This window comes from Lygodium microphyllum, chromosome 16 (assembly GCF_053477565.2).
Source record: "Lygodium microphyllum isolate KBCC chromosome 16, Lygodium_microphyllum_v1.1.10, whole genome shotgun sequence".
Classification (NCBI taxonomy): domain Eukaryota; kingdom Viridiplantae; phylum Streptophyta; class Polypodiopsida; order Schizaeales; family Lygodiaceae; genus Lygodium; species Lygodium microphyllum.
Genome location: NC_141150.1, coordinates 85,662,844 through 85,675,534, shown reverse-complemented (window position 1 = coordinate 85,675,534; position 12,691 = coordinate 85,662,844). Strand labels below are relative to the sequence as shown.

General features: G+C 40.5%; 1 protein-coding gene across 1 annotated transcript in view; it reads left to right on the top strand.

Annotated features, from left to right (window-relative positions):
• Positions 1-11,899, top strand: part of LOC148023066 (pentatricopeptide repeat-containing protein At4g18520, chloroplastic-like) — a 42,345-nt gene extending 30,446 nt beyond the window's left edge. Inside the window, exons 8-11 of the mRNA XM_087695307.1 lie at positions 10,801-10,885; positions 10,997-11,342; positions 11,403-11,651; positions 11,736-11,899. Coding sequence (XP_087551433.1) covers positions 10,801-10,885; positions 10,997-11,342; positions 11,403-11,651; positions 11,736-11,899 — 844 coding nt within the window. The remainder of the gene's footprint in view (positions 1-10,800; positions 10,886-10,996; positions 11,343-11,402; positions 11,652-11,735) is intronic.
• The last annotated feature ends 792 nt before the right edge of the window (positions 11,900-12,691 follow it).

Genomic DNA, 12,691 nt, shown 5'->3' with positions numbered 1-12,691 from the left:
TGATGCGGAGTTATGAATATATCTACCCATCTAGGTCACTTTTCGAGTGCTCACCCATGGATTCCTCTTCTGTGAGTGTTGACCCACTTAATAGATAGTTGTAGGTGACAATGTAAGGATGAAAGAGGATGCACGCTAGGACAAATTGGTACCTCATCCAGTACCATAGCCATCGATCCCAAAGTCAATGAGTGGCTAGACAAGTTCGAGGAGAAGATTGATTAGATCCTTGTGGAAGCCATGATAAAGACCTTGTAAAAAGTCACACTTTTAAGCCTTAGAATGCATAAAATGATGTGCCCTAGTAGACATATACAATGCAAGGATGAAAGAGGATGCACCACTAGGACAAACTAGTTTCTCATCTAGTACCACAACCATTGATCCAAAAGTCAATGCTCCATCTCAATCCATGTATTTGGCCACTCTCTCATAAAGCCTCACGATCTAAAGATATGGCATCCTTAAGACCCTAGTGATTACACCATACTCAAGACACAAAGTTGCAATACAAGTTGGCAATTCGAACATCAAATATATAACCCTTTTTTTGTACAAAATTTGTTACTGGAAATGTAAAAGCATGAAATGATTTGATTTAGGAAAAACAAATAAATACTACAATTTGTATATAAGCTAGAGTGATGGTTATAAAGAAAAACACCTACCTACCAACCTCTTAAGGGTAGGATGCCTAGATAAAACAAGGTAGAAGAGGGAGCACACCTCATCAGATAGCCATGCATAGTGGGCTATGAATTTATTAGGAACTTTAACAAAAATTATTTTATCATTGTAGCCTCCCTGTAAAGTTGTAGAAAGAAATCTTATGATGTAAGTAAGAGAAAAGCCTTGTGAGAAGACTCTTCCAAAGTGTTTTCCCTTTTTTTTTGGGGGGGGGGGGGGGTGGGGGGGGGCGGGGGGGTGGATTGAAAGGAACATCGATGTCTTTGGGTAGGAAAATATTTTACATGTTTTTGTCATGTAATGGTAATTTATGATGTGTTGATATTCTTGCTAAAAGGAAGAGGTTGTGATGAACTTTGTTTGAAAAAGAAGAATTGAAAAGAGTTTCTTCTTGATCCTAAGCTTTGAATAGTTTTATATTTTAAAAAAATCTTGGATCCAAAAAATCAAGAGTTATTATAGCAGTTACAAATCCATAAAAACCTATTGAGAAAAAAGGAGCATGCTTTCCATGTGTGTCTCATGCCCCAAGCTAAATATTCTTGGTAATAAAAGCTACAACCAAACAAACAAACAAACAACAATTTAAAATAAAAATACAACAAAAGACCTTAGATCCTTACTTTGATCACTAGGAAGAAAACCTATGAAACAAAGTAAAATAAAGTCCAACCTAGAGACCATAAAGAGAATAGGAAAATATGTTCCAAGAATAGAGAGTGAGACCCTACACTCAGAATATTATGAAGGATAGATTATGGGTTGTGATCATAGATTACACTTCATCCTTAGAAACAATGAATGGTGGTAGATAAAAGAGTTTTTTTTTTTGGCATTCAAGATTAGGGCCTTCCTAGAAATGATTGCTTCTAGATTTTGTATCATCTCAAAGATAAGATAAATCATTAGAGTGAACCAGATAGTTTGAATATATGGATGAACCCCACAGTCTCTAAAAGAATTAGAGTATGAGCAATACCCTTTTACAAGGAAAAGAGCACTCTAGGGTCTTAGGAAAGTGGATCAACATGGAAAACCTCAACTTCTCTTTTTCTATGAAAATGTACATGTTATATATGGGTTTGTTTCAAGTCTTTGAGTTTTTTTTACCTACTACTTGGGTTTAAAAAGCTAGTTGTCAAGGGCAAAAGTTTAGTTGCAATTTTCTTTTGTGGTGTAATCGTAATTTGAATGTATAAAGTGCATTTAAGAGGAATGTGAAAGGAGGAAACACACTTTGAAATCCAACTCAGACTGAAAGGAAAGTTTGAAGCATGGTTCAAGATCTTGAGAGAATTTTCCAAATAAGTTCCGAACGAAAGATTGTGAAGCAAGAAACCATGGAAGTGCACCTAACTAAGGGAAGCCAGGATCTTTTGAAAGAGATCGAGGAAGAAACTATCTAAGGGTTTAATCAAAGAAGCGTTTTGCCAAGGAAAGAGCCACAATTGTTCCCTACAATCTAATGATTGAAATGTGAAACGAAAAAGTTTAACAAAACCCTCAAAAGATTCTCAAAAGTTTGTATGCAGAAGGGCAGAAAGTGTTTGACAAATTGCTTGTTAAAGACATTGTCTCATGGACTGTAATGATAAAGGCATACGTTGATAACCATGAGGGCAATTTGGCTTTACAATGTTTTGAGGAAATGAAAGAGTAGGGTATATCTGTGGATACTATCCTAGTTGTTCTCTGGTTAAAAGCTTGTGATACTACTCAAGCCTTGGAGACAGGTCGAGAAATACATGCAGAGTTGAGGAAATCAGGGCTGGAAAAAAACATTTTTGTTGGTAACACATTGATTGGCATGTATGGGAAGTGTGGATCAGTTTGCAGAAGGACGAGAGGTGTTTGATCAGTTGCTTGTTTGAGATGTAGTGTCATGGGCTGCATTGGTTGCATCTTATGCTCAGCATGGACTTGGTGAAGAAATTTTAGATTGTTTTAAACAAATGGTAGTGGAAGGTGTGTATGTGGGTGCCATTACTTTGCTCTTTGTTTGAGAGCTTGTGCCACCTTAGGAGCTTTAGATACATGCCGAGAACTCCATGTAGAGATATACAAAAGGGGACTGGATAAAGAGCTTCATGTTGGCAACACACTTGTGACTTTGTACAACACAGCTGTGGCTTGTTTACAGAATCACGGTAGGTGTTCAGCAAGCTTCCGGTTCAAGACATAGTTTCATGGAATGCACTTATCGTAGGAATTACTGGAGGTGGGCGGCAAATTGTTGAAAATGGTGAAACAAGGGAGGGGGCTATTGTGGGAGGAGGCCGCTTTTCTGGGAAAAAAGGAGGAGAGTGATCAGGAAGGGAAAAAAAAACGATTGCTAATAAGGAGAGGATGCCAAGTTTGTGCGTTTAAAAAAAATATATTACCCATCTAATCTCGCAGAACAGCAGGGGGATTATCAATTGCGATCCCAGCAGAAATGGGGATTCTTTCCTTCTTCTCCTCTGCTCTACTCATCAGTAGAGGATTCCTGAACGTATTGTCCACGCCAGAGATACCAACGCAAAGGGCTTCTTTGAAGTGACTCATGATATTTCACACCTCATATGTGCAGATTTCCTACGTGCTCCTGGTGTGCAGAGACCATTACTTGTCAGGTTTTCAACTGTGATTCATGAGCGGGGCAATCCTGAGACACGGTTTTGCTGTGAAATTCTACACTAGAGAAGGAAACTTTGACATGGTGTGGCAAATGGTCCAAAATTATTCGAAAGCTTCCAGATCCTGAAATTCAATGCTACTCTTGTTGTGATAGAAGTCCTCTTTATGCTCACTGTTCTTTCTTTCAGCAATCAAAGAGCTATGTGCACTTCTAAGTGGCAGAATTCTGGCAAAGTGCCAAGGGGAAGAAAAAGCAAGGACAGATTATGATGTTGAAATTACTGAACAGCCATAACAGATTCTGCTTCCTGATGATAACTGCCAATGATTGATACAATGATGATGATTGACGCGTTACTTCTGGTATTGATTAAACACTCTTTCTACAGTACCTGCATGTTTACCACTCATTACTTCCAAAACCCCTGAGAAACCATTGATGGATCTGGTCTGATTTTCCATTAAATCACTCTTCTTTATCTGAATACAAAGATGTCTTCTTGATCCTATTCCAACCTCTTAGATCTTACTTCAGATTACTTTGTTCCTTTTGGGAGAGACAGGCTATCTATATGACATGAGTTTTTGTCAAGATGTTTATTGGAGATGCTCCCAATCAAATGTAGCTGATTGTATGTCTCATATTATCTGAAATTGAGGTTTCAAATTGAATCTGATCTCACTAATTGATCTTCTATCCTGAAATTAGACAAGGTCCTCCGTGGTCGCGACTTTTCTCTCGAAAACCCTTCGATATCTTTGGTGAACCCGACGTGAAAGCGTCGCATTAAAAAAATTTCAGGATGGGAGATACTTCAGCATCAGTTTCAGCCTCTTCTACGATTCCTGCTTTGTCCTCTACTTCAGCTTTGTCTGACTGCTGCTTCAAGTACTTCGACGGATGATTTAAAGCAGATTTTGCAGAATATGTCTATGTATATGCAGCTTCAAAATCAGTAGACACAATTGTATATGCAGCAGCAGCAGTAGTTGCATCAACAGTAGTTGTCTAAAGGCAACTATATTCAGAGCAAGAGAATGCAATCAGTGCGAGTAAGGCGATTGAAGCAGTTGAGAATGAAAATAAGCTATTTGATGGTCATAATGTATCGGCTTATTTGAAGATGTATGAGATCAAGATGGGATTTTTTGGAGTACCAATAGGACTTATGAGTAAGTATTTTCTTTGCCTTGTCACACTTGCCTTGAGGGTAAAAATGACTGATCTTTTCCTTCAAAATTTACATTGGCAAGATTTTAAGAAGGCCCTGAAAGAATAGTATTTCCTTGAGGAATTTGAGATTGCTACTCGGCAGTCATTCCGAGAGTGGGTCTACATGCTAAACAAAGGTTTAGCTGCTTCAGAATTGATACAAGAATTTGAAGAGTTGTATAGTCAGCTTGATGCCATTGAACAAAGAGCACTGGATGTTGAGAAAGTTGTGCTTTCTTGCAAGCTGCAGATCTTGCTCTTCAAGAAGAATTAGGAGAGCTTCTTGAGGATCTCTCACGAAGCCTATGGGTCTTAAAACGGATTGGCAAGATGCCCAGGATGCGGTCTCGACTTTGACCAAGAGGCGGATATGGAAGACCCGCTTACAGAATGAATCCATGACACCGACGCTGTCTTTTGCTCCTATGTCTGCTTCTACCCCTATCATTTCTTCTCTTCCTCATCTAGTTACTTGGCCTATGCCAGTGCCTACTGTTTCTACTCCTCCTGTTCCTCCTGTTCCAAGACCGATGCCTGCTCCTTCTGCTCCAAAACCATCTGCTCTGTCAGTTCCTTCCTCTCTTGATGACATAATCAAAGGCATAACGGATTTGACACTGGAGTCAGTTAAAGCAAAATTGGTGGGAAAATTGAAAGAGCAGTTTGCTTCGACTGCGCCTACTATTTCTTCTAGTGCTCCTACTGTACCTAGGAGAGATCGAAGATGTATTTTGTGTGAAAGTACAGACCATCAGCATTGCAGGGATTGTGAATCTTTTCAAGATGCAAGGAGGAAGAATTTGGTATTTTGGGCACAAGATGGCAAGATCTGGTTGACTGAAACAGGAGCTCTGCTTGCTACCAATTTTGGGAAAGGCAGAATGAAGAAATTAGTAGATGATATGGCTGTGCGTACTTCTTATGTGGCAACTAGAGGAGATGCTTTTGCATGTGCAGTCCAGATTAAGAAAGGATTAGAGAATCAGCCAGCATTACAGACCTATGCTATGGAGACGGCAAACAAGGGGAAAATTCAACAAACTGTTTTGACTAGTACAGGTTCTAGCATCAGATCTGAGACAGGTTGGGATTCGCCTGTTGACAAGTACACTATTTATGCCTACTTGGCTAAGTCTCAGGGAGCAGATGTACTTGTTGAGGAGAAGCGTAAGAGGGATGAAGAGAATCCAAATGCAGCTAAAAAGACTAGAGGGGGTGAGTTTGTTATTCCACCTATTGCAGGGTCGTCTTTGAGACGAGGCCCAGAACGACAGATGGAAGATGCTCAAAAGAAAGAAAATAGGCAAGAGCCTAGAGAGAGAAAGCAGCCAGGCTTTAGATTGATGTCCAATATTGAGACATCTACGGACATGAAGAAAATCTTTAATGATAAGATACTTGGCAGTGAGGTGACTTTTACTATTTTTGAGGTTTTGGGCATCTCGAAAAGAGAGTTTCAAGATCAGTTCCAAGAAGTCCTGAAGAGGAAAAGACATGCATTGCCTACTACTGATACACAGGGAGTTTTGATTGGGGAGTTGGATGAGGATGAGGATGAGGTTATGGTTGAGAATGCTTCTGTTTTTTTGCAGATAGAGAAGAGGGTTTAGCCTATGCATTATGTTGAAACTGATGAGCCTATCTTGGTACCGCGTAGTCACTTTTCGCGGAGTCATTGGGCTAGAGAAACTATAGAAACAATGGTAAAAATTGGAGAGAAACATGTACCTTATGTTGCTTTGGTGGATCATGGTTCAGAGATTAATCTCATAGTTTGTGGAGTTTATGAAAGTAATAGATGGCCTATGGATGCAGAGCATGGGTGGCGTATGAGAGCCACCAACAATACTATAGGTGATTTGTATGCTGCCTGTCCCAGTGTCAGGATTTCTACTGGAGATGTAGAGGAGGATTTCCATTTCTTTGTGCAGGATTCATGCTCTTATCCCATAATTCTTGGACAGCCATTCATCACAGAGATGCGCATAGAGACGAAAGTAATGGATGATGGATCTGCTTATGCACAGATTTGAAGTAAAGATGGTATGAGAGTAGTTTAGTTTATGACTGTGTGTGTTAACCATGCAAGAAACAGGGATACTCTTCGAGATGCACCATTGCCCACTGTAAGGGATTTGGGTTTTCATTAGGTACTGCTGTCCCGCGAGACGACGGTGGTACAGAGCAGAGGAGATTGGAGTTCTCGCCTCCTGGTAGCAGTGTTTTCTCCTCCAGTTTTGTTGGAATTTCAGCAAACAGTTCGATGAGTTATCAGAAGATTTCTAAGTTGCCTAGAGCTGCCAGGCAGTACATATACAGGAATGAGAAAATTTTAAAAAATGCAGGTATTTTAGAGGATGATGAGCATATAGATGGGATGTATGATAGTATGGTTTGTGCAGATACGATGACAGAGATGGAAAATATGCTTAAAATTGATATGCAGAGTTGTCACAGTAATGTATCAGTGCAGTCTCTAGAGATGTTTCATGAAATTTTAGATTTTGTGTCACAGATAGAGTCAGAGGCTGAGGTGACTCAGCAAAAAGTGTTGAGTGGTGCTGAAGAAATTCAGCAAACAAAGTTTTCGGTTGATTATGATCAGCCTATAGAGACACAGAGGACTGAAAACTTTCAGCCAACTGAGTTTACTATTGAAATATTTCAGCATCCAGAGTTTAGGGCTATTCCTATGCAATCCATAGAGTAGAGGGATGAGGATATTCAACCACCAGAGTGCTGAATTGTTGATTTACAACAAGATTTGAGTAATGCAGAGGATCATAATGAAGCCAGGGTTGACATGAAATACAAGACTGTGGATAAGAAGGTGAAGCCGGTAGCTGTACCGCTTCCACCTGACAGTGATTAGCAAATAGAGAGGGCTGCCAAACAGTTAATTTTCAACAGAGACTCTTGCTGAATTAAAAATTGGAAATGGTGATTTCTTGCTACCCACAGAGAAGCAATGCTTTCAGGATATGCTTGAGCGACATGGAAGGGGGTTTGCTTTTTTCTCGCATGAGATTGGATGTGTGAATCCAGATATTGTTGCTCCTATGGTGATCTTTACTATTCCTCATAAACCATGGAACCTCTGACCTATTCCAGTGCCTAAGGCACACCTGCCAAAGTTAATTGACTTGTGGAATGAGAAAATCAGGATGGGAATCCTAGATCCGTCATCTGCACCATACTCAAATAGGTGGTTTACGGTTCCAAAGAAGAATGGTACTCTCCGATTTATACAGGACATGCAGCCAGTAAACATAGTTATTATCAGAAATGTTGGTATAGGTCCAATTGTGGATGAGTTTGCAGAAGCAGTTGCTGGACGTGCCATCTATTCTTTAGGTGATCTGTATTCGGGATATGACCAGTTTCAGCTGGCTTTGGAAAGCAGGGACATAACCACTATGAGAACTCCTATTGGGCTTGTCAAGATGTGTACCTTGCCTCAAGGTGCCACTAATTCTGTTGCGCATATGATGAATGCCATGCATAAGGTCCTTTGTGAGTATATACCTCAGCTTACCATGCCTTTCTTGGATGATGTGCCCATTAGGGGGTGTGCAGAAGAAGAGAAGAATGAGAGTCTAAATGAGCAGGGATGCAGATACTTTGTGGCTGATTATATTTCAGCTTGTGAGAAGATTTTGGCAAGGTTAGAAGAAGTGACCTTGACACTATCAGGGCAAAAATCTGTTTTTGGAGTAAATGAGGTTGTCATTGTTGGACATATGTGTGGGTATTATGGCAGGAAACCTTCACCTGAGAAGGTGGATGCTATAGGCAAGATTACAGAGTATTGTTCTACCACTTCAGAGGTACGGAGATTCATTGGAGCTTGTGTGTTTTACATGATTTGGATTTCCCATTTTACACACATAGCAGATTGTTTATATCAGCTGCTTCGAAAGGGGCAAAAATTTTATTGGGATGAGAGCCACACTAGAGCCATGCAAAAATTGAAGAAGTTATTGCAGATTGCTCCTACTCTCAGGAAAGCAGATTATAATTGCGGAAGGCCTATTGTATTGACAGTTGACACTAGTCCAATTGGCATAGGTTGGGCTGTGGGTCAAGATGATGCAGATGGAAACATGTATGCTATTCGGTTTGGGGCGAAAGTCCTAAATGAGAGACATAGGAGATTTTTGCAAATCAAGAGGGAATTATTGGGAATTGTTATGGCTTTCAAATGTGACAAGGAGTACTTTATTGGAGCCTCAGTTGTGGTAGAGACAGATTGCTTGCCATTGATAGGTATGATTATGAGTTGCTCTACTTCGGATATAGCTATGCTGAGATGGATTGCATACATCAAGTCATTAAATCCAGAATCTAAACACATAGCAGGGAAGGATAATCCAGTGGCAGATATGCTGTCTAGAGCCAGATATGATGATGAGGAGACACTATTTGCAGAAGAGGATGATGCAAAAATTTCAGTCGCTATGGTTGATCATGTTTGTCATGTCTATGATATTGTGGCTTTTATAGAAGAACTCTAAGTTGGAGATTGGTTGCAAATTGGCAAATATCTTAGTACCCTAAGCAAAAGAGATGAATGGAAGATAAAGAGTTCAAGAAGATAAGAAGAAAAGCCTATGGTTATTTCATGAAAGATGGATTTCTTTGGAAGCACCCGAAGAAAAGAGGTGGATTACCATTGCGGGTTGTCTGCGATAAAGAGACCCAGTTACATGTGATGAGGGAGTTTCATAAGAGTCCTTGGGCTGGTCATAGAGGAGTGTGGGCTACTTATGAGAAAATCAAGGAGAAATATTGGTGGAAAGACATGTACAAAGATGTTTCTCACTTTGTAGAGACTTGTAGAGACTATCAGATGTATTCCGTAGTGCGTCATCGAGATGAGCTTCATCCGACCTATCCACTATGCATTCATTACAAGTGGGTAGTTGACTTGGTTACTATGCCAATGGGTCTATGGCAGATGAGGTATATTGTTTTGGCTAGAGAGGATCTTACCAATCATGTTGAGGGTAGACCTTTGAGAACGAAGACCACTAGTGCAGTGTGTAAGTTCTTATTGGAAGAAATTTTCTGCAGGTATGGCTGTGTGGGTAAGGTCACTGCAGATCGTAGAGAATTGGATGCAGATGAAGCTAGGGAGTTTTTCTCTCAATTAGGAATCAAGTTGACTCTAACCACATCATATAATCCAGAGGGAAATGGAAAGAGTGAAAGAGGGCATCCGCCGATAGTGAAAGCATTAGCCAAAGCATGCAGAGGAAGGTTTGGAGAATGGCCGAGACTTCTACCATTTGCTTTGTGGGTTGATCGTACGACTCAGTGTTACCACAGGATATATGCCCGCAGAGTTGATGTATGGTCAGGAACTAATTATGCCGACTGAGACTTGTGCTTTGACTTGGTCAGTTTTACCTTGGCAGGAGGATTTGATGAGAGAGGAACTTTTAGCTCTTCGGATTTGGTAGTTGGAGAGAAGACCAGAGGATATTCAACTAGCTATTGACAGGTTGAAGGTTGCTAGACTAAGAAATAAGGACAGGTTTGACAACATGCATCGATTGCGACCTAGAGCAATAGAAGAGGGAGACTGGGTATTAGTCTTTGATAGCAGCCTTGAAAACCAGCATACTGCACTTCGGAAGATGGTGAAAAGATGGTTTGGGCCGTACATAGTCAGACATGTCTTTGATAATGCAACATATGAGCTAATAGAATTGGATGGGACAGTGCTTAGAGTGCCTATTGCAAGAAAAAGAATCAAGATTTTCAAGAAAAGAGATGATGAGGATTATGCATTGGAAGAATTTGCAAGAGAAGAGCAACGAGAAGAAACTCCAATAGAAGAGACAGATGATATGACAGATAATCTTGCTGATATACCGGAAATACACAATGAAGAGATTGATCTATTCGTGGATCTTGATGATAATGATCATGGATAGTTGGCCCATCCGGAGGATGTGCAGGATCAGAGGGGGTGGATGTCGTACTACTGCGCATTCGAGGTGTGGAATCCACCAAAAAGTTGTGTGTGACATTTGTTACTTTGTACATACTTAGTTGTTGTGTTTGCATTTTTGTTCTGCGTGCCAGTATAGTGGAGAGGGGTTTGGAAGTGCATATATTTGTGGGAAGCATAGTGGTGGAGATTTTTGGGAAGTTTGGCTCAGTTTCAAAAGCACTAGAAGATCGATTACCATCTACCTTGGATCTTGCAATGGAGGTGAAGAGGAAGAAGAAAGACTGAGCTTGTACATTCAAACTTTGCAAGGGGTTGTTGTTCATAGTCTTAAGGGGCACAAAGATATCGTGTATTGTGTGGCCTATTCAAGGGATGGTAAAAGATTTGCATCAGGAGGAGCGGACAAGACAGTGATTACCTGGATCTATAAAGCCTCGGGCATAGATCTGGCCAGATTTGCTAGTAGATCAGTGAACTACACTTGCAATCAATTTGTTAATAATGCAAATATATGCTGAAAGTATAAATCAAGTGAAGGCCATTTTGCAGCATATGTGGAACATGGCCTTGGTGATGAGGCACTGAAATGTTCTCAACAAATGCAACTTGAAGGTTGCAGCCTTGATCCCATCACATTCGTTTCCATCTTGAAGGCATCTAGTATCACAGGAGCTCCAGAAACAGGTTATCAAATACATAGAGAAGTAATTACTAGGGGATTTGGAACAGATGTGTACATGGGCAGCACACTGGTAGACATGTACATCAATTGTGGATCATTGGCAGAGGCATGCCAAATTTTTTATGCACTACCTGTTCGAGATGTAGTTGTCTGGTCTGCATTGATTGCAGGATACGCTGAACATGGTCTCAATGAGGAAGTACTGGAATGTTTCCAACATCTATAGCTGGATGGTATTTTTGCAGATGCTGTCACATTTATTATCTGCTTGAAAGCATGTGGCAGTAGAGGAGCCGTAAAAGCAGGTCGAGAGATCCATGCTGAGATCAGGAAATCAGGATTAGAAACAGATCTTTTAATAGGAAACACGCTGATAGACATGTATGACAGATGTGGGTTGTATGCAGAAGGGCGGAAAGTGTTTGACAAACTGCTTGTTAAAGACATTGTCTCATGGACTGTAATGATAAAGGCATATGTTGATAACCATGAGGGCAATTTGGCTTTACAATGTTTTGAGGAAATGAAAGAGTAGGGTATATCTGTGGATACTATCCTAGTTGTTCTCTGCTTAAAAGCTTGTGATACTACTCAAGCCTTGGAGACAGCTCGACAGATAAATACAGAGTTGAGGAAATCAGGGCTGGAAAAAAACATTTTTGTTGGTAACACATTGATTGGCATGTATGGGAAGTGTGGATCTGCAGAAGGACGAGAGGTGTTTGATCAGTTGCTTGTTTGAGATGTAGTGTCATGGGCTGCATTGGTTGCATCTTATGCTCAGCATGGGCTTGGTGAATAAATTTTAGATTGTTTTAAACAAATGGTAGTGGAAGGTGTGTCTATGGGTGCCGTTTAATCTCACAGAACAGCAGGGGGATTATCAATTGCGATCCCAGCAGAATTGGGGATTCTTTCCTTCTTCTCCTCTGCTACTACTGATCAGTAGAGGATTCCTGAACGTATTGTCCATGCCAGAAGTACCAGCGCAAAGGGCTTCTTTGAAGTGACTCATGATATTTCACACCTCATATGTGCAGATTTCCTACGTGCTCCTGGTGTGTAGAGACCATTACTTGTCAGGTTTTCAACTGTGATTCATGAGCGGGGCAGTCCTGAGACACGGTTTTGCTGTGAAATTCTACACTAGAGAAGGAAACTTTGACATGGTGTGGCAAATGGTCCAAAATTGTTCGAAAGCTTCCAGATCCTAAAATTCAATGCTACTCCTGTTGAGAAAGAAGTCCTCTTTATGCTGACTGTTCTTTCTTTCAGCAAATGAAAGAGCTATCTGCACTTCTAAGTGGCAGAATTCTGGCAAAGTGCCAGGAGGAGTAAAAAGCAAGGACAGATTATGATGTGGAAATTACTGAACAGCCATAACAGATTCTACTTCCAGATGATAACTGCCAATGATTGATACAATGATGCTGATTGATGCATTACTTCTGGTTTTGATTAAACACTCTTTCTACAGTAATCTTCCACTGCTTGCAACCAAGTTCTGCTTCACCAAGGCTTAAACAATTGGGTC